The sequence below is a fragment of the Nerophis ophidion genome, linkage group LG20 (genome assembly GCF_033978795.1).
Source record: "Nerophis ophidion isolate RoL-2023_Sa linkage group LG20, RoL_Noph_v1.0, whole genome shotgun sequence".
Classification (NCBI taxonomy): Eukaryota; Metazoa; Chordata; class Actinopteri; order Syngnathiformes; family Syngnathidae; genus Nerophis; species Nerophis ophidion.
The window spans coordinates 19,942,548-19,962,912 of record NC_084630.1 but is presented as its reverse complement, the minus strand read 5'-3'; the positions used below and the strand labels follow the sequence as shown (position 1 = coordinate 19,962,912).

The 20,365-nt window shown below is 39.7% G+C and overlaps 1 protein-coding gene across 4 annotated transcripts in view; it reads right to left on the bottom strand.

Annotated features, from left to right (window-relative positions):
* The window catches only part of rptor (regulatory associated protein of MTOR, complex 1), a 480,971-nt gene extending 461,158 nt beyond the window's left edge, over positions 1-19,813 (bottom strand). For all 4 annotated transcript variants that reach the window (XM_061880673.1, XM_061880675.1, XM_061880674.1 and 1 more), the window contains exons 1-2: positions 19,396-19,813; positions 8,785-8,953 (exon numbers count right to left, since the gene is read on the bottom strand). In XM_061880673.1, the coding sequence (XP_061736657.1) occupies positions 8,785-8,946 (162 nt within the window). In that variant the 5' untranslated portion in view covers positions 8,947-8,953; positions 19,396-19,813. The remainder of the gene's footprint in view (positions 1-8,784; positions 8,954-19,395) is intronic.
* Positions 19,814-20,365: the final 552 nt, after the last annotated feature.

Genomic DNA, 20,365 nt, shown 5'->3' with positions numbered 1-20,365 from the left:
ACATGAGGGCAAGGAAAACTCACACCCAGTGGGACGTTTGACAGTTATTGAAACAACTTGTGTGACATCATGCACAAAAGTGCACTTTATTTGTTTTAAACTATTGTACTGGCGTTCTGTACAAAAAGTGCACTTTAATTTAGTGTTTTGATATGTCGTCTTAGTGACATCATGCACAAAAGTGCACTCATAGCTTGTTTTAAAATGTCTCTGACAATCTTGCACTTTCTGTTTTGAAATGACATGAATACTTGTGCCACTGCTTAATAACTGTTTAACAAATACACTTTGTCAATTGACTTAGTTGTGTTTTCCCTCTCTGCATGAAAGTTTAAAAGTAGCATATATTAATGCATTATGAAGAATGTTTTAATGTAGACACATAGAAACATCATACATAACATGGTCACTACTGCTTACTTTCTCTTTTTATATTCTTATTTTACTGTTATATTTTTATTCCCATTGTTGCTTTTTATTTTTTATTCTTATTGTAATATTTCTCTATTTTGTTTCCATTTAAACCCCCATTATTTACTTTTTACTTTTTTTTTTTAAATTGATCTCAACTCTGTACACTGCTGCTGGAATTTTAATTTTCCTGAAGGAACTCTCTTGAAGGAATCAATAAAGTACTATCTATCTATCATACTGCTGTGATTATATGCATCAAGTGTTCATTCAAGGCTAAGACAAAATAGCAAGATATATATGGTGTATCGTGACATGGCTTACAAATATCGAGAAATTTAAAAAAAGGCCATATCGCCCAGCCCTATAGTCTTTAAAACAAATGATAAATGTATGTATGCATTAAGCTGTTATATATCACATTCTCTATTGTGTTTTGGAAAAAGGTTGTCGTAGGCGTTAATTCATTAAAAATAATAATACAAAAGAAAACAATTGTTTTTGCATACGTAAATGCATTCAGTTATAAACATTCATTCACTTTCTTCTTTCCTTCATGGATCTAAACTTTACCGCTGCCGGTATTTTTTTTCTATATTTTAATTAGAATATTTTCAGAATGTGTTCTATTTTTAGCCAAAATAAGACAAAGAAAAAAATCTTAAGTTAAAGTTAAAGTACCAATAATTGTCACACACTCGGTGTTGGCGAAATGATTCTCTGCATTCGACCCATCAACCTTGATCACCCCCTGGGAGGTGAGGGGAGCAGTGGGCAGCAGCAGCATTCATAAAAGAAGCAAACTTGATGAATGTTTTTTGTGACCACCAAGTATATGCTTCAATCACTATCCCAAAAAAATAAAAGTAGTAGAAATGATTGGAAACTCGTCACAGCCATGATATTATGTTCTTTACTAGTGTATGTAAACTTTTGACCAGGACTGTACATTGGACTGATTTTAGCATTGTTAAAGTACAAATAAGTCAAAGTGGACCACGCAGCCTTCTATTTTTCTGTATGCAGCCCTTGATGGCAATAGTGTGGACCCCTTTGATCTCCATTGGCTGTGAGAAGCTAACTAACGAACCATGATTAGGTCAGATTAAGCCAATCTTAATATGATACCATTTTGCTGCACACTATATGTAGTAGCCCTTGCTGGGGACTAAAATCAGGCCGCACATACAAAATATGAATTTTAATGACCAAACAGGAGGTTAATTTCATTACCAGTCAGGGCTACACCTCCCTCAAGCGATTGTTAATGAAGCAAAACTACATTTTCCTGGATACATTTTTTCTGCAGATGAATATTAATAGCCGCCGGGTGACAGAGTTTGTAATTACTCAAAATGAACTACAGCACATGTTTTTTTTATGCTAATGCTTAACATGGCAGCATCTTGAGCTGTAGAGTTCATTTATGCAGCTCTTTCCAAACATAAAAACAATAGATATTATCGGCCGATAAAAGTCTAAAAGTGTAATATCGGAAATTATCGGTATCGGTTTCAAAAAGTAAAATTTATGACTTTTTTTAAACGGCACTGTACAGAGTGGTACAAGGACAATAAACTTTAAAGGCACTGCCTTTGCGTGCCGGCCCAATCACATAATATCTACGGCTTTTCACACACGCAAGTGAATGCAATGCATACTTGGTCAACAGCCATACAGGTCACACTGAGGGTGGCCGTATAAACAACTTTAACACTGTTACAAATATGCGCCACACTGTGAACCCACACCAAACAAAAATGACAAACACATTTCGGTAGAACATCCGCACCGTAACACAACATAGGGGCGGCATGGCGTAGTGGGTAGAGCGGCCGTGCCAGAAACCTGAGGGTTGCAGGTTTGCTCCCCGCCTATTGACATTCAAATCACTGCCGTTGTGTCCTAGGGCAGGACACTTCACCCTTGCCCCCGGTGCCTCTCACACTGGTGAATGAATGATAGGTAGTGGTCGGAGGGGCTGTAGACGCAAACTGGCAGCCTTGCTTCCATCAGGCTACCCTAGGCAGCTGTGGCTACAGATGTAGCTTTCAACCACCAGGTGTGAATGAATGATGGGTTCCCACTTCTCTGTGAGCGCTTAGAGCAGGGGTGTCAAACTCAAATACAGAGTGGGCCAAAATTTTAAACTGAACAAAGCCGCAGGCCGAGGTTGAACAAATTAACCTTTTAATAGGGACCCAAACAAGTTTTTCATTGAATATTGAACAAGCAATGCTTATATAACTTTATAGTGACATGCAAAATTTAGTTTCAAAAAATAATAATAATAATTCAAAATTATCAGTGGCATATCAAATCAAATTTAAATAAAAATTGAATGCCTCTTTTGTATTTGCAGCCTTCTGAAGTAAATATCAACATTAACTTTTTCCAGAGGCTAATACATTTGAAAATAAAATAATAAATAAATCAACCATTCAGGCCTTTTTAATGTCGGGGCTCAGGTGGGCAGGGTTAGGGGGGTTTGTTGGTAGCGGGGAGGGGGGGTGTATAATTGTAGTGGTCCGGAAGAGTTAGTGCTGCAAGGGTTTCTGGGTATTTGTTCTGTTGTGTTTATGTTGTGTTACCGTGCGGATGTTCTCCCGAAATGTGTAGGTCATTCTTTTTTGTTGTGTTTTCACAGTGTGGCGCATATTTGTAACAGCGTTAAAGTTGTTTATATGGCCACCCTCAGTGTGACCTGTACGCTGTTGATCAAGTATGCCTTGCATTTACTTACGTGTGTGTAAAGCCACATATATTACGTGACTGGGCCAGCACGCTGTTTGTGAGGAGGATAAAAAGACTTGACGACAGGTTGTAGAAGACGCTAAAGGCAGTGCCTTTAAGGCACACCCCCAATATTGTTGTCCGGGTGGAATTCGGGAGAATGGTTGCACCGGGAGATTTTCGGAAGGGGCACTGAAATTCGAGAGTCTCCCGGGAAATCGGTGAATGCACTGTTACAGGGGCACCACTGTGTAGCATCGGCGGGCCAGCTCTAATGTTAATTTGATATTGCCTCAAGGGGCAATTGAAATTACACGGCAGGCCAAATTTGGCCCGCGGGCCAGAGTTTGACACCTATGGCTTAGAGTATCTAATAATAGAAAAGCGCGATATAAATCTAATCCATCATCATTATTATTATAACCATAACAGAACAAATACCCAGAACCCCTTGCAGCACTAACTCTTCCGGGACGTGACAATATACATCCCCCACTACTTCCTACCCCCCTACCTCAACCTTGCCTCCCCCAACGTCAACCTCCTCATGCTCTCTCAGGGAGAGCATGTCCCAAATTCCAAGCTGCTGTTTTGAGGCATGTTAAAAAAAAAATGCACTTTGTGACTTCCATCCATCCATTTTCTACCGCTTATTCCCTTTTGGGGTCGCGGGGGGCGCTGGCGCCTATCTCAGCTACAATCGGGCGGAAGGCGGGGTACACCCTGGACAAGTCGCCACCTCATCGCAGGGCCAACACAGATAGACAGACAACTTTCACACTCACATTCACACACTAGGGCCAATTTTAGTGTTGCCAATCAACCTATCCCCAGGTGCATGTCTTTAGAAGTGGGAGGAAGCCGGAGTACCCGGAGGGAACCCACGCATTCACGGGGAGAACATGCAAACTCCACACAGAAAGATCCCGAGCCTGGATTTGAACTTCACGGTGGCAGAGGGGTTAGTGCGTCTGCCTCACAATACGAAGTTCCTGCAGTCCTGGGTTCACTTTGTGACTTCAATAATAAATGTCAGTGCCCTATTAGCATTTTTTTCCCATAGTTTGAGTGGATTTATTTTGGAAAACCTTGTTACATTGTTTAATGCATGCAGCGGGGCATCAAAACAAAATGAGGCATAATAATGTGTTCATTCCACGACAGTATATATCGGTATCGGTTGATATCGGAATCGGTAATTAAGAGTTAGACAATATTGGATTATCGGAAATCTGTAATCATGAGCATTAAAGTTCATCCATAGTGTCATTAATCTGCATGACACATCCCATGTCATGTTAATGACAGGCTCAAGTCACTCTTACGTTAACACCTTCAGAATAAAGTGTTACTTTGTCTTGGTTAAGTGACAAAGTCATGTTAAAAAAATTGCCTATCATTTATACTAAAGGGAGAAAAAAAAAATCACATGATCTTATCAACTGAGGATGTAGACTATTTTACAATAGGTGGCCGGTGGCATGAGGAGCTGGAAAAATCTATTTGACCAGAAAATGACCACCGTATTTTCCGGCCCATAGGGCGCATTGGATTATAAGGCGCACTGCCAATGAATGGTCTATTTCCAATCTTTTTCCATATATAAGGCGCACCAGATTATAAGGCGCATTAAAGGAGTCATATTATGAGTGATATTTCTTTCTAAAAGTAAAACACTTCCTTGTGGTCTACACAACATGTAATGGTGGTTCTTTGGTCAAAATGTTGCATGGATGATGTTTTACAGATCATCGTCAAGCCGCTTTCTGACAGTCGCTTCAAGATGCGCCGTTTTTTGGGCGGTCTTATTTACGTGGTTCACCTTCGACGGCGTCTTCTCCCCGCCATCTTTGTTGTAGCGGTGTAGCGTGCAAGGACGGGAGTGGAAGAAGTGTCAAAAGATGGAGCTAAATGTTTTAATGACATTCAGACTTTACTTCCATCAATAACGGAGCAGCATCTCCTCATCCAGAAACAACAACAACGCCGGAAATCTGTCCCGTGAAAAACCGTCCAACCGGAACTCTCTAAAAACTTAAGTTCCTTGGGTGAATAATGTAAACTCACTACACCGGTATGTTTTAGCGCTTTTATGGCGAGTTTACTGACAGATATAAGTAAGAATGTTACACTACTTAATAATACAAATGGCAACGGCGGAGGATGAATGTCCCATAACAACAAGATAAATAAAAATATGAAGCTTATCGACGACAATAAGCGGAAGCACGCAATATTTTTTTAATGCAGATCCCAAATACAGATCAGCAGGTACCATAAGGTAAGAAAAGTTGTTTAAGCATAACATTGAGAACATAACAGCAGATAATATGTCTTACCTTATACCCACACTTAGGTAGGTCGGTAGGTAGGTAAATAGATAATAGATAGATCTTTATTGATTCGTTCAGGAGAGTTCCCTCAGGAAAATTAAAAACTAAAATAAAAAAACCTAACTCTGCGACATGGACTGCAATCAGGTCAATTTTGCCGTCAACTTGAAATAATTTAGAAAACATTTTTTGCATGACTTAAACTCTGTGTAGATTCTGTTGTATGTTTTGCTTGCATGATGCAACAAATATACACACCCCGTTTCCATATGAGTTGGGAAATTGTGTTAGATGTTAATATAAACGGAATCCAATGATTTGCAAATTATTTTCAACCCATATTCTGTTGAATATACTACAAAGACAACATATTTGATATTCAAACTGATAAACATTGTTTTTTTGCAAATAATCATTAACTTTAGAATTTGATCCCAACAAAAAAGTTGGGAAAGGTGGCAATAAATACTGATAAAGTTGAGGAATGCTTATCAAACACTTATTTGGAACATCCCACAGGTGTGCCGGCTAATTGGGAACAGGTGGGTGCCATGATTGGGTATAAAAAACAGCTTCCCAAAAAATGCTCAGTCTTTCACAAGAAAGGATGGGGTGAGGTACACCCCTTTGTCCACAACTGTGTGAGCAAATAGTCAAACAGTTTAAGAACAACGTTTCTCAAAGTGCAATTGCAAGAAATTTAGGGATTTCAACATCTACGGTCCATAATATCATCAAAAGGTTGAGAGAATCTGGAGAAATCATTCCACATTTAACCAACATTGAATGACCGTGACATTCAATCCCACAGACGGGACTGTACCAAAAACCGACATCAGTCTCAAAAGGATATCACCACATGGGCTCAGGAACACTTCAGAAAATCACTAGATACAATTGGTCGCTACATCTGTAAGTGCATGTTAAAACTCTACTATGCAAAGCGAAAGCTACTTATCAACAACATCCAGAAACGCCGCCGGCTTCTCTGGGCCAGAGATCATCTAAGATGGACTGATGCAAAGTGGAAAAGTGTTCTGTGGTCTGACGAGTCCACATTTCAAATTGTTTTTGGAAATATTCAAAATCGTGTCATCCGGACCAAAGGGGAAGCGAACCATCCAGACTGTTATCAACGCAAAGTTCAAAAGCCAGCATCTGTGATGGCTTTTGAACCCTTGCCATCTGTGATGGCAAGGGTAAGTTACACATCTGTGAAGGCACCATTGATGCTGAAATGTACTTACAGGTTTTGGAACAACATGGACACCCCTGCCTATTTCAGCAAGACAATGCCAAGCCACATTCACCACATGTTACAACTGCGTGGCTTTGCAAAAAAAAGAGTGCGGGTACTTTTTTGGCCCGCTTGCAGTCCAAACCTGTCTCCCATCAAAAATGTGTGGTGCATTATGAAGCGTAAAATACGACAGCGGAGACCCCGGACTGTTGAACGACTGAAGCTCCACATAAAACAAGAATGGGAAAGAATTCCACTTTCAAAGCTTCAACAAATAGTTTCCTCAGTTCCCAAACGTTTATTGAGTGTTGTTAAAAGAAAATATGATGTAACACAGTGGTGAACATGCCCTTTCCCAACTACTTTGGCACATTTTGCAGCCATGAAATTCTAAGTTAATTATTATTTGCTAGGGGTGTAACGGTACATGTATTTGTATTGAACCGTTTCGGTACGGGGGTTTCGGTTCGGTTCGGAGGTGTACCGAACCACACGGACATATTAAGTAGCGCACCGCACATTGTGGACCCCGACTTAAACAAGTTGAAAAACTTATTCGGGTGTTACCATTTAGTGGTCAATTGTACGGAATATGTACTGTACTGTGCACTCTACTAATAAAAGTTTCTATCAATCCCCCAAAAAAATCAACACACAGCATGCTAGCAACAACTGGTAAATAGACTGACCACACCTCCTCTTTTCACGGGATATGTCCTCTTTGCGGGGCTGTCCAGGTGGAGTTTCTTAAATGCCTCAAATTTCCCGCATTTTAAGTTAGGGTTACGTGTATTTTCAATGTACGTTCAGGGTTAAAAGGGGTGAAAAAAAAAATGGTGCCGCAGCAGCATTGGTGAGGGAGGGGGGAACAGAGAGAGCGAGAGAGTAATGATAAACGTGCATGCGTCGCCAGGCTCTGCTTTTTATCCATAGATTTATCAGATTTTATTTTTTATTATTTATCCATAGCAGGGGTGTCAAAAGTGTGCCCCGGAGGCCATTTGTGGCCCACAGCTAATGTTTTAAAGGTCCACGGCACATTCTAAAAATACGATTAAAATAAACCAAAACATAAAAAAAAGTGAAATTAAAAAGTTTAAAGGCTAAATGTAATTTAGAAAAAGTTGCGACATTGACTAATAAAACAAAGCGTTTTTTTTTCTTTCAAACTGTCATTGCTCAAAACATAATATTGAATCAAAATCAATGTTATTATGAATTATTGACCAATCCAAGTTTCCTATTACTTCACATCAAATATTACACGAAGAAAAATATTTTTGGTGGAAGATTTAGCAAATTTGTTAAATAAATAATCCAAAAATTTGGTTGGGGCGGTTTAGCTCGGTTGGTAGAGTGGCCGTGCCAGCAACTTGAGGGTTGCAGGTTCAATTCCCGCTTCTGCCAACCTAGTCACTGCCGTTGTGTCCTTGGGCAAGACACTTTACCCACCTGCTCCCAGTGCCACCCACACTGGTTTGAATGTAACTTAGATATTGGGTTTCACTATGTAAAGCGCTTTGAGTCACCAGAGAAAAAGTGCTACATAAATATAATTCACAAAATTTATATTTTGTTGTTTTATTCCGCCCGATTGTAGCTGAGATAGGCGCCAGCACCCCCCGCGACCCCAAAAGGGAATAAGCGGTAGGAAATGGATGGATGGATGGATGGATGTTTTATTACTGTACCGAAAATGAACTGAACCGTGACCTCTGAACCGAGGTACGTACCGAACAGAAATTTTTGTGCACCGTTACACCCCCTATTATTTGAAAAAAAAAAAAAAAAAAGTTTATGAGTTTGAACATTAAATATCTTGTCTTTGTAGTGCATTCAACTGAATATGGGTTGAAAACCATTTGCAAATCATTGTATTCCGTTTGTATTTACATCTAACACTCTTTCCTAACTCATATGGAATTGGGGTTTGTATAAAAAATTCCCACTCTATTATCCCCTTGAGTTAACAGATAAACATCCAGACCAGTTTTGCATCAAGAAGCCTTGCAGATACACACCAGAGCACAGCAGAGGGCATTGTTGGAGGGAAAAGAAAATATTTACCCTGTCCTTCATCCTCCAGCTCTGCGCTAGCGCCTTGGAGCCCTCAATCTTCTCAGAGTGCCGTTTCTTCATGAAGGCCAAGGGCAGCTCCCAGTCATTCATGTCAGGCTCCTCCTCCGAGAAGCCCAGAGTTGAAAGAAGCAAGTCCGTATCCATTTTCATCAGGACCCTGCGGAGGAAAATGCATGCGTGTTATTAACAACTGGATTGGTCAATTAATATTGAGCTACGGAAAAGTTGGAGCACATTCCGGCGTTATAATGAGACACAATTGGACTAAACTGATGCTGCGGGTTAGAAAGCTCGCCGTTTGTGAAAAGTCAACCGAATAATCATGCTTGGAATTGTGGGAAATATGGAAAACATGCAAACCTTAGTGTTTTTTCCAAACATTCCCCCAAATATGTCATGTGAATTCATCTTATCTACTCACTCCATTCCGTGTGGAAGAGCGATGGCTTATGGATTATGTGATATAAGAATTCTGACTTTGTGGGTAATTTTTGTTTCTTATACTTAACAAAAAGATAAACGCAAAATTTTTTTTTTTGCTCCCATTTTTCATTAATTGAACTCAAAGATCCAAATCAATCAATCAATCAATGTTTATTTATATAGCTCTAAATCACACGTGTCTTAAAGGGCTGCACAAGCCACAACGACATCCTCGTTTCAGAGCCCACATAAGAGCAAGGAAAAACTCTCAACCCAGTGGGATGTAAATGTGAATGACTGTGAGAAACCTTGGAGAGGACCACAGATGTGGGTTGAACCCCCCGCTCTAGGGGAGACTGGATGCAATGGACGTCGAGTGGGTCTAGCATGTTGTGAAAGTCCAGTCCATAGTGGATCTGACATAATAGCGAGAGTCCAGTCCATAGTGGATATAACATAATAGTAACAGGCCAGTCCATAGTGGGGCCAGCAGGAGACTATCCCGAGTGGAGACAGGTCAGCAGTGCAGAGACGTCCCTAACCGATGCACAGGCGAGCGGTCCACCCCGCGTTCCGACTCTGGACAGCCAGCACTTCATCAATAGCCATCGGACTTGTGCCCCCCCCCCCCCCTCCACGAGGGAGAGGGGGGCAGAGGAGAAAAGAAAAGAAACAGCAATCAACTGGTCTAAAAAGTGGGTGTATTTAAAGGCTATAGTATTCAAATGAGTTTTAAGATGGGACTTAAACTCTTCTACTGAGGTAGCATCTCGAATTGTTACCGGGAGGGCATTCCAGAGTACTGGAGCCCGAATATAAAACGCTTTATAGCACGCAGACTTTTTTTGGGCTCTGGGAATCACCAATAAGCCAGAGTTCTTTGAAGGCAGATTTCTTGCCGGGACATATGGTACAATACAATCGGCAAGATAGATTGGAGCTAGACCGTGTAGTATTTTATACGTAAGTAGTAAAACCTTAAAGTCACATCTTAAGTGCACAGGAAGCCAGTGCAGGTGAGCCAGTATAAGTTTATAAATATATATATATATATATATATATATATATATTAGGGGTGCAACGGTACGTGTATTTGTATTGAACCGTTTCGCTACGGGGGTTTTGGTTCTGTACGAGGGTGTATCGAACGAGTTTGTAAACTAAAGTCTTAGCAAGCTGCTCTGCAGCTGCTTCTGAGCAGTGGGCACCCAGCATTGTCCCGCCCACACAACCATCTGATTGGTTACATACAAAGCCAATCAGAGCGCATGTTGTCAGTGCACCGGCGTCGAGATGAGCAGATATGTGTTTAGCAGGTGAGCAGCTGACGTCGTACACTCCCCAAATTATAAGAAACACTTCCCAGTCACAACTATTACAAAACATCACTATGAGCCCGTTGACCTTCTAGAAACTTAAACTGCAGCTCAGCTCGCTCATAGTTGAGGTGAAGGCTAATTAGCTTTTAGCGTTACGTTAGCTCATTTTGCTGTGCGTGTGTGCGTGCGTGCGTGCGTGTGCGCGTATGTGTGTGTGTATAATAAAAGTCAACTACAGGCTTCCCAAATGCTGTATTAAATTAAGCATGATGAGTTGACTTGAAACTGTTTAATGTTGCACTTTTTATATGTAGAAGAAAGGTTTTGTCATTTTATTTAATCAAAGCAACAATTTGAGGCAGTTTAATGTGGATTTACATGGGTAGAATTACTAGTGTTCCAAATGTTAAAAGGATAAAGCCATTGTTTACAAATTGGGTAAATAAATAACCAAAAAATTTATATTTTGTTGTTTTCTCACTGTACCGAAAATTAACCGAACCGTGACCTATAAAACCGAGGTACGTACCAAAACCGAAATTTTTGTGTACCATTACACCCCTAATATATATATATATATATATATATACATATATATATATATATATAAATATAAATATAAATATAGGTATATACAGTATACGCGTAATATGACCAAACTTTCTTGTTCTTGTCAAAAGTCTAGCAACCGCATTTTGTACCAACTGTAATCTTTTAACGCCAGACATAGGGAGACCCGAAAATAATACGTTACAGTAATCGAAACGAGACGTAACAAACATGTACAATGATCTCAGCGTTGCTATTTACTATACACACAAGACATATTCCTCTCAAATATTGTTCACAAATGTGTCTAAATCTGTTTTAGAGAGCATTTCGTCTTTGTCAACATAATCCATCCCACCTCACAGGTGTGGCATATCAAGATATTGATTAAACAGCAGTGCCTTAAGCTGCTCAAAATAGAAATGTACTCTGAAAAGTGCAGTTTTGCTTCATTGGGGGCCTAGGGGGGTCAGAAAAGCAGTCAGTATTTGGTGTGACCACCAATTGCCTCACGCAGCATAACACATCTTCGCAAAGTTGATCAGGTTGTTGATCGTGACCCGTGGAATGTTGGTCCACTCCTCTTCAATGGCTGTGCGAACTTGCTTTATGTCATATACGCCGATCCACAGCATCCAAAACATGCTCAACGGTTGCCATGTCCGGTGAGTATGCTGGCCATGCAAGAACTGGGATATTTTCAGCTTCCAGGAATGGTGTACAGATCCATGCAACATGGGGCCGTGCATTGTCATGATTCAGCATAAGGGGATGGTCTCAAGTGAATGACACAACAACGGGCCTCAGGATCTCATCACGGTATCTCTGTGCATTCAAAATACTATCAATAAAATACACTTGCGTTCGTTGTCCATGACATACGCCTGCCCATACCATAACCTTACCCCCACCATGGGCCGCTCCATTCACAACGTTGACATCAGCAAACTGCTCTCCCACACGACGCCACACACGCCGTCTGTATGCCATCCGTCCTGAAAAGTGTTCTGTAGAAGAGAACACCTCTTCAGCATGCCAGACGCCATCGAATGTGCGCATTTTTCCACTCAAGTCGATTACCACGACGAACCGCACTCAGGTCGAGACCCTGATGAGGACGACGGGCATGTAGATGAGCTTCTCTGAGATGGTTTTTCACATTTTGTGCGGAAAATCTTTGGTTGTGCAAACCAATTGCTGCAGCAGCTGTCCGGGTGGCTGGTCTCGAATGATCATCGAGGTGCACCTGCTAGGTAGTTTCAAAAACTTTTGTTTCAGACCGCCAGAAACGCTGTTTGCGTGGGAATAGAAGGCTAAAACGGTACATATCTTCACCATTTTCACCTAAAAATTGTTCTGTAGGGACAGGTCCTAAATTGTAGAGTCTTTTCGGAATGGTTGAAAGGACAGTGTAGCATGTGGGGAAAAGGTAGTGTTCAGGGATGTTTTTTCAACCTTGACACAGATGGCTTCTCTCACACCCCTTAAGATTCATCCTCCCAGTCCAAAATCTGGAAATGTTCCTTCGTAAACGGGATGCTGTTTCTCCTTGAGGTGCAGGTAGACAGCCGAGTCAGAACCTGAAGAGTTTGTGGTTGTTTTGTTTCCCCAATATATAAATTAGTGCATTGATCAATACACCGGACAGCATACACCAGATTATTTTTGTGGGTGTAGGATGTCCAGCCCTTGGGGTGCACTTGTCGCAAACTCGAAGTGTTTAAAGTCTTTAAAGGTTTCCCTCAAATGCTTATGTTGTTTCTCTTTGGCCTGTGGGCTGGTGGGAATGCTATCAGCTCTGTGTTGAATGCTTCTGATAAAAAAACACAAAAAAACAGCTTGTGCTCCAGTGGGTAGCGTGAGTCAAAAAGTAGCTATCGATCAATAGGAATGTATTTTCTGTAAACCCCAAGGTGGAGTCCCCTGTCTTCTCCAATGTGGAGGTCACAGTCCAAAAATAACGTGTGAACTTGATTTTTTTTTTTTTGTCCACTGAGTTAATGTGCTTAGTGAAAGCTTTACCTTCTTGGCTTCTGATTTTAACCCAAACGTCATCCACATCTGTACCAACGACTTAGTGCTTTTCTCTTAAAAGAGCTCAGAGCTCACTTATCCATGTCCTCCATGTAAAGGTTTGCCTCATTTGGCTATACAGAAGAAAGCCATGGAAAAACAGTTTTTGTCTGTAAAAAGTTCCCATGAATTGAAAGTACTTAGTATTAAGGCAAAGTCCCAGCAAAAGTAATATGTACTGGATTTAGTGGGGATCTATCCATAATAAACCAGGGCTGTACACTGCCAGAAATTCGGCCGCATTTGTGACTAACAATAGGTTGTGCGATTAAAAAAAAAAAAAGTAGCATGCATGCGAAGAGATCTTACCCTTTAAATAGCATATTGTTCCTGAAATTGATCAATTTAACTTTGATCAAACTAGGTCAAATGTTCACCCATCTGTATATGTTTGAAATAAACTCAAACCATAACGGTTAAAAACGGACAACTGATTGACGCAGAAGTGTCACCGATCAGTCTATGAGCGGTAACAGGTGTGTGTGTGTGTGTGTGTGTGTGTGTGTGTGTGTGTGTGTGTGTGTGTGTGTGTGTGTGTGTGTGTGTGTGTGTGTGTGTGTGTGTATGTGTGTGTGTGTCTGTGTGTGCTGGCAATGCTTACTTAATGGGGACATCGCTCTGTTTACACAGTCACCTTTAGGGCTGGGCGATATATCGATATACTCGATATATCGCAGGTTTGTCTCTGTGCGATACAGAAAATGACTATACCGTGATATTGGAGTATACGTTCTCACGCAGTTGTTTTCAGCTGCTGGCATTACACTACAGGCTTTTCCCACTCTTTCTTGTCTTTCCTTCTCACAGACAGCAAGCGCACCTTCTTACAAAAGTCACATACGTATACGCCTTCTCGGAGCAGAGAGGTAGCGGCATGGGTAACGTTAGCTGTGATGCTAGTGGTAATACGAGAGAAAGAAGGCGCGAATCTGGTAACAAATGAAGGAAGAGTGAATTCCCAAGAAAAACAGCAGGGGGTCCATCGTCTGGCGGTGGTTTGGATTCAAGTGGGAATATGTGGAACAGACAACCGTAATATGTTAAATGTGGGGCGGAGGAGTTATGCAGCTCATTTTTAGACAGTTATTGAAATATCTTGTGTGACATCATGCACAGAAGTGCACTTTATTTGTTTTAAACTATTGCAGTGGCATTCCGTACAAAAAGTGCACTTTAATTTAGTGTTGCTTTGATATGTCATCTTATTGACATCATGAACATAAGTGCACTAATAGCTTGTTTTAAAATGTCTCTGACAATTTTGCACTTTCTGTTTTGAAATGACATGAATGTTCGTGCCACTGCTTAATAAATGTTTAATAAATACAATTTTGGTCAATTGACTTAGTTGTGATTCCCCTCTCTGCATGAAAGTTTAAAAGTAGCATATATTAATGCAGTATGAAGAAGAATGTTTTAATGTAGACACATAGAGTTATACTGCTGTGATTAAATGCATCAAGTGTTCATTCAAGGCTAAGGCAAAATATGGAGATATATATGGTTTATATACATGGCCTAAAAATATTGAAATATTTAAAAAAGGCCATATCGCCCAGGCCTTGGGGGAACTCTGACGGTATGGGGACAAAAAAAGCAGTTCCCTTAAAGGAAAACCTTTTTAAATGATTCTGAGGATCATGTCATACATTTTTTTTTCTAATGGTCCTCAGTAGTCACGTACAAATTTGTTTGAATTGTGCAAAATTATTTAAATTTGGTCCCCATGAACCATATTAACTCTTTTACCCCAGTGTCCCCACTAAGTATGATCAGCACATTACTTCATCAATCCAGATATTTAAAGACGTGTATGAGCTAACTGGGCAGTGGCCATTTTACCTAATTTTTTATGCATCCACAACCTGTAGAAAGGGTGGTCCCCACAAGTCAGGATCAAAAACTTGGCCCCCCTTCCAAATGATAACCAGTGTGTGTGTCCTTCACTGCATGCACAGACGGGAGCGGGGCAGTAGCTGTAACAGGGCTGAGGTTGCGCTCCAAGTCTTGCAAAGCGCAAGAAAACAAGTTCTTAGTTGAAAAAACTGGTCAAAAAAGATAAGGTATTTTTCCACCACCTTAAAACTTGACACAAACTGTGCAGTGCACCGCTGCTAGGCTTGAGGGTTGTAATACTGAACGACAAATCAATGATTGAAGTGTCAAACTTGCCATCCAAATAATACCCCGTCTGTTGACAAGAACATACAGCCATGGAATCACATTCAAACTATTTATCAAGCAGAGGTAACACAAAGATTCAAAAGAGCTGCTGCTGGTAGTCTGCTAAAGCTAACAAAATAACTGTAGTTATGCCTGTGACTCTGACTGAGCACTGGACTCGCTGATGTCACACGTCTGAGGGCAACAGGCACCGCTTTTTTTTTTAAAGGCACACGTCAAAAGTACGTATTTTTTTCAGCGGCCAAATTTCCGATGCATCACTAGTAGTGCGCAAAGAATAAACTATATTTATCCGCTCACAATTTACCTGCTGGGGTTAAAGTGTATGTTAGGGGTGGGCGATATGGCCTTTTATCAATATCTCAACATTTTTAGGCCAAGTCACGATATACCATATATATCTCGCTATTTTGCCTTAGCCTTGAATGAACACTTGATGCATATAATCACAGCAGTATGATGATTCTATGTGTCTACATTAAAACATTCTCCATCATACTGCATTAATATATGCTCCTTTTAAACTTTCATGCAGAGAGGGAAATCACAACTAAGTCAATTGACCAAAAGTCTATCTATTAAACAGTTATTAAGCAGTGGCACAAACATTCATGTCATTTCCAAAACAGAAAGTGCAAGATTGTCAGAGACATTTTAAAACAAGCTATGAGTGCACTTTTGTGCATGATGTCACTAGGATGACATATTAAAACAACACTAAATTAAAGTGCACTTTTTGTACAGAACGCCACAATTTAAAAAAAATAAATAAAGGCGGACATCTTAACAACAAAGAGCCACCAACTAAACTAAAGTTTTAACAAAAAAAATAATTCTTAACAAGCTGGTCTGCTTAGTTCTGCGTCTGCCTCTGTCAGTTTGTCTCTCCAGCATTGACCCACTCAGAGAACCATCTGATTGGTTACACGCAGAGCGGTAACAGCCAATCAGCAGTGCGTATTCAGAGCACATGTAACGTGGAGCAAGCAGAAGTTGTTTTTACGAGGTAAGGCAGTGGACTCTCCCCAAATTATAATAAACACCTCCCAGTCAACTACTAGTAACATCACTATGATGTTCTAGAAACAAGCCGCAGCTCGGCTCACTCGCAATCCTTGAGGTGAAGGCTAATTAGTTATTAGCGCAACGTTAGCTCACTGTGCAGTGTGTGTGCGTGTGTGTATGGATGTGTTACGGACAGCAAAGCCTGTCTGAGAGAAAGACAAGCAATATTGACTTAGTTAAAAACTAAGTTATTTCACTTAACTTTTTTCTGTGTTGATTGAGCTGTGTTTAAGCAGAAAAAAAGGACATTATGTTAAATGAAAAGTTTCTGTCTCTGATAGTTGATATGACAATGTAAGTGCATCATAAACCCGACATGAACTCGATGGTCTTCAGGGATGAGTAGTCACTCCTTTTGCTATTGTACTATTTTTTCAGCTATAGTTACATTAATCATTAGTAATGAAGCAGCCTAGTTTTGAATGGCAGGGTCCCTGCTATCACATGTTGATAAAAATATAAAATGTACATAATAAAAATCAACTACAGGCTTCCCAAATGCTGTAATAAATTAAGCATGATGAGTTGAGCATATGTCAGCATGCGGCCCCACTTTTAACTCTTTTTTTAAAGGCTTACTTACAGCAAGTCATTAATTTGTCTTATGTCATTATTTTGACTTAAGTCATTATTTTGTCATTACTTTGACTTTGTAAATTACTAAGTCAAAATATTGACTTACTAAGTCATAATAATGACATACTTAGTATCTCAGGTAACTATGACTGTTTTGTGTATTGTTTTTATTTTACGGAAAAAATATCGAAATATATATATATAGTATATCATTCAGCAAATGGAGCGGAATAAACAACCCAAAATTGTAGGCCTTTTCACGCGACGAAGCCGGCCTACTTCACCACTGTCTGTAGTCTATATCCCCCCAGGCTGTGGTGGCAGCAATGAGATGTAGACATGATTGCGACAGGCAAAGTTACGCAGTTCCTTACACCCACCCACCCCCTTCGCCCTGGAGACACCACCTTAACCAACACATTTTCAAGGGGAAACACTGAAACATGTTCAAGACTATGTTTAAAAAGAAGAGGTTGTAAACATGTTAAAGACTATGTTTAAAAAGAAGAGGATGTAAACATGTTCAAGACTATGTTTAAAAAGAAGAGGATGTAAATATGTTCAAGACTATGTTTAAAAAGAAGAGGATGGAAACATGTTAAGCTTCGTCTTGTGTTAGGGTCGGTACCGACCCGTTTTAGTTTTTAAATGCATAAAAGAACCACGTTAATTAATTTTTTTGCATCAAGGCTTTTTGACTTTGTCAGGGACCTCTATTTCAACAAAACACAACTTTTTTTTTCCACTAGATTATAAAATGCTCTGGTTGAAATTATGACCTTAGAGTTGTTAGGGTTGGTTTTGACCCAATTATTAAAAAATAAGATTTTCAAGCAATAATTAGAGCCAAAACTGAACACACTGACAGCCAGCTCCTCTCACAATCATGTGAACTTTAGGGGATTCTCATTTTACCTTGTTATCCAGTACAAAAACAAACAAACATGTCCATACATGTGAGGTCAATTCAGTAGATAATTATTAAAATTAAAAAATTAACAGAACAAATTTATTTAAGAGATGTGTTCTGCGTTTGAAAATATAAGGATGTAAACACATTCAAGACTATGTTTAAAAAGTAGAGGATGTAAACATGTTTAAGACTGTTTAAAAAGAGGATGTAAACACGTTCAAGACTGTGTTTAAAAAGAAGAGAATGTAAACATGTTAAAGACTGTGTTTAAAAAGAGAATGTAAACATGTTTAAAAAGAAGGATATAAACATGTTAAAGGCTATGTTTAAGAAGAGAATGTAAACATGTTTTAGACTATGTTTAAAAATGGGGGATGTAAACATGTTCAAGACTATGTTTAAAAAGAAGAGGGTGTAAAAATGTTCAAGACTCTGTTTAAAAAGAAGAGGCTGTAGGTGTAAAAATGTTGAAGACTATGTTTAAAAAGAAAAGGATGTAAACATGTTGAAGACTATGTTTCAAAAGAAGAAGATCTAGATGTAGACATGTTCAAGACAATGTTTAAAAAGAAGAGGGTGTAAACATGTTGAAGGCTATGTTTAAAAAGAAGAAGTTGTAGATGTAGACATGTTCAAGACAATGTTTAAAAAGAAGAGGGTGTAAACATGTTCAAGACTATGTCTAAAAAAAAAAGAGGCTGTAGGTGTAAACATGTTGAAGACTATGTTTAAAAAGAAGAGGATGTAAACATGTTGAAGACTATGTTTAAAAAGAAGATGTAGATGTAAACATGTTTTAGACTGTTTAAAAAGAAGAGGGTGTAAACATGTTCAAGACAGTGTTTAAAAAGAAGAGGCTGTAGGTGTAAACATGTTCAAGACTATGTTTAAAAAGAAGATGATGTAAACATGTTGAAGATTATGTTTAAAAAGAAGAGGGTGTAAACATGTTCAAGACTATGCTTAAAAAAGAAGAGGCTGTAGAAGTAAACATGTTGAAGACTGTGTTTAAAAGAAGAGCGTGTAAACATGTTGAAGACTATGTTTAAAAAGAAGAGGATTGTATGTAAACATGTTGAAGACTATGTTTAAAAGAAGAGCGTGTAAACATGTTGAAAACTATGTTTAAAAAGAAGAGGATTATATGTAAACATGTTGAAGACTATGTTTAAAAGAAGAGCGTGTAAACATGTTGAAGACTATGTTTAAAAAGAAGAGCGTGTAAACATGTTGAAGACTATGTTTAAAAGAAGAGCGTGTAAACATGTTGAAGACTATGTTTAAAAAGAAGAGCGTGTAAACATGTTGAAGACTATGTTTAAAAAGAAGAGGATTATATGTAAACATGTTGAAGACTATGTTTAAAAGAAGAGCGTGTAAACATGTTGAAGACTATGTTTAAAAAGAAGAGGATTATATGTAAACATGTTGAAGACTATGTTTAAAAGAAGAGCGTGTAAACATGTTGAAGACTGTGTAGAAGCAGTGTGTGCGGACCTTGGCGTGCAGGGAATGTCCAGGATGGCCGGGAAAGCTCTCCGCCGGGGGCCGATGAGGGACACGGTAGCGCAGACAAGGGCGTGGAGGAGGTTGTAGGACAGCGTCCACAGTCGGTAGAGGAGGCCGTCGAGCGGGAGGCCGGCGGCGGCGTGCTTGCAGGCCGAGCCGCGGCGCCTGGCTATGGGAAGAGGCTGCAGACCAGGCCCATCTTCACGCGGACGCTCTGCCACAGCCGAGCCAGCTAGCGCGCGCACTCGGCGACAGTCGGGGCCGACAGGTGAGTGCGAAGTTTGGCGTGGAAATGTCTCACGAAGTCCCAGAAGTCCCAGAAAGTCTCACTCAGGCTCGGAACATCAGCACTGCTGCTCGGGCGCCGCCATCTTGGGTTCTCACCCACAATGCACCGTTGGCGCCAGGCCGTCATCTTACGTCATCACTGCGCCCGCACAGCAGGGGTGTCCAAACTTTTTCCACTCTTTTGATAGTTTTTATAAAAAATAAAAAATAAAAACAATACCATATAGCACCAACGCGGTGCCCGTGAGGACCAGATGAGTCGCCCGCTGGCCTGTTCTAAAAATAGCTCAAATAGCAGCACTTACCAGTGAGCTGCCTCTATTTTTTAAATTGTTTTTATTTACTAGCAAGCTGGTCTCGCTTTGCTCGACATTTTTAATTATAAGAGAGACAAAACTCAAATAGAATTTGGAAATCCAAGAAAATATTTTAAAGACTTGGTCTTCACTTGTTTAAATAAATTCATTTATTTTTTTACTTTGCTTCTTATAACTTTCAAAAGACAATTTTTGAGAAAAAATACAACCTTAAAAATGATTTTAGGATTTTTAAACACATATACCTTTTTACCTTTTAAATTTCTTCTTCTCTCCTGACAATTTAAATCAATGTTCAAGTATTTTTTATTTTTTTGTAAAGTGAAGTGAAGTGAATTATATTTATATAGCGC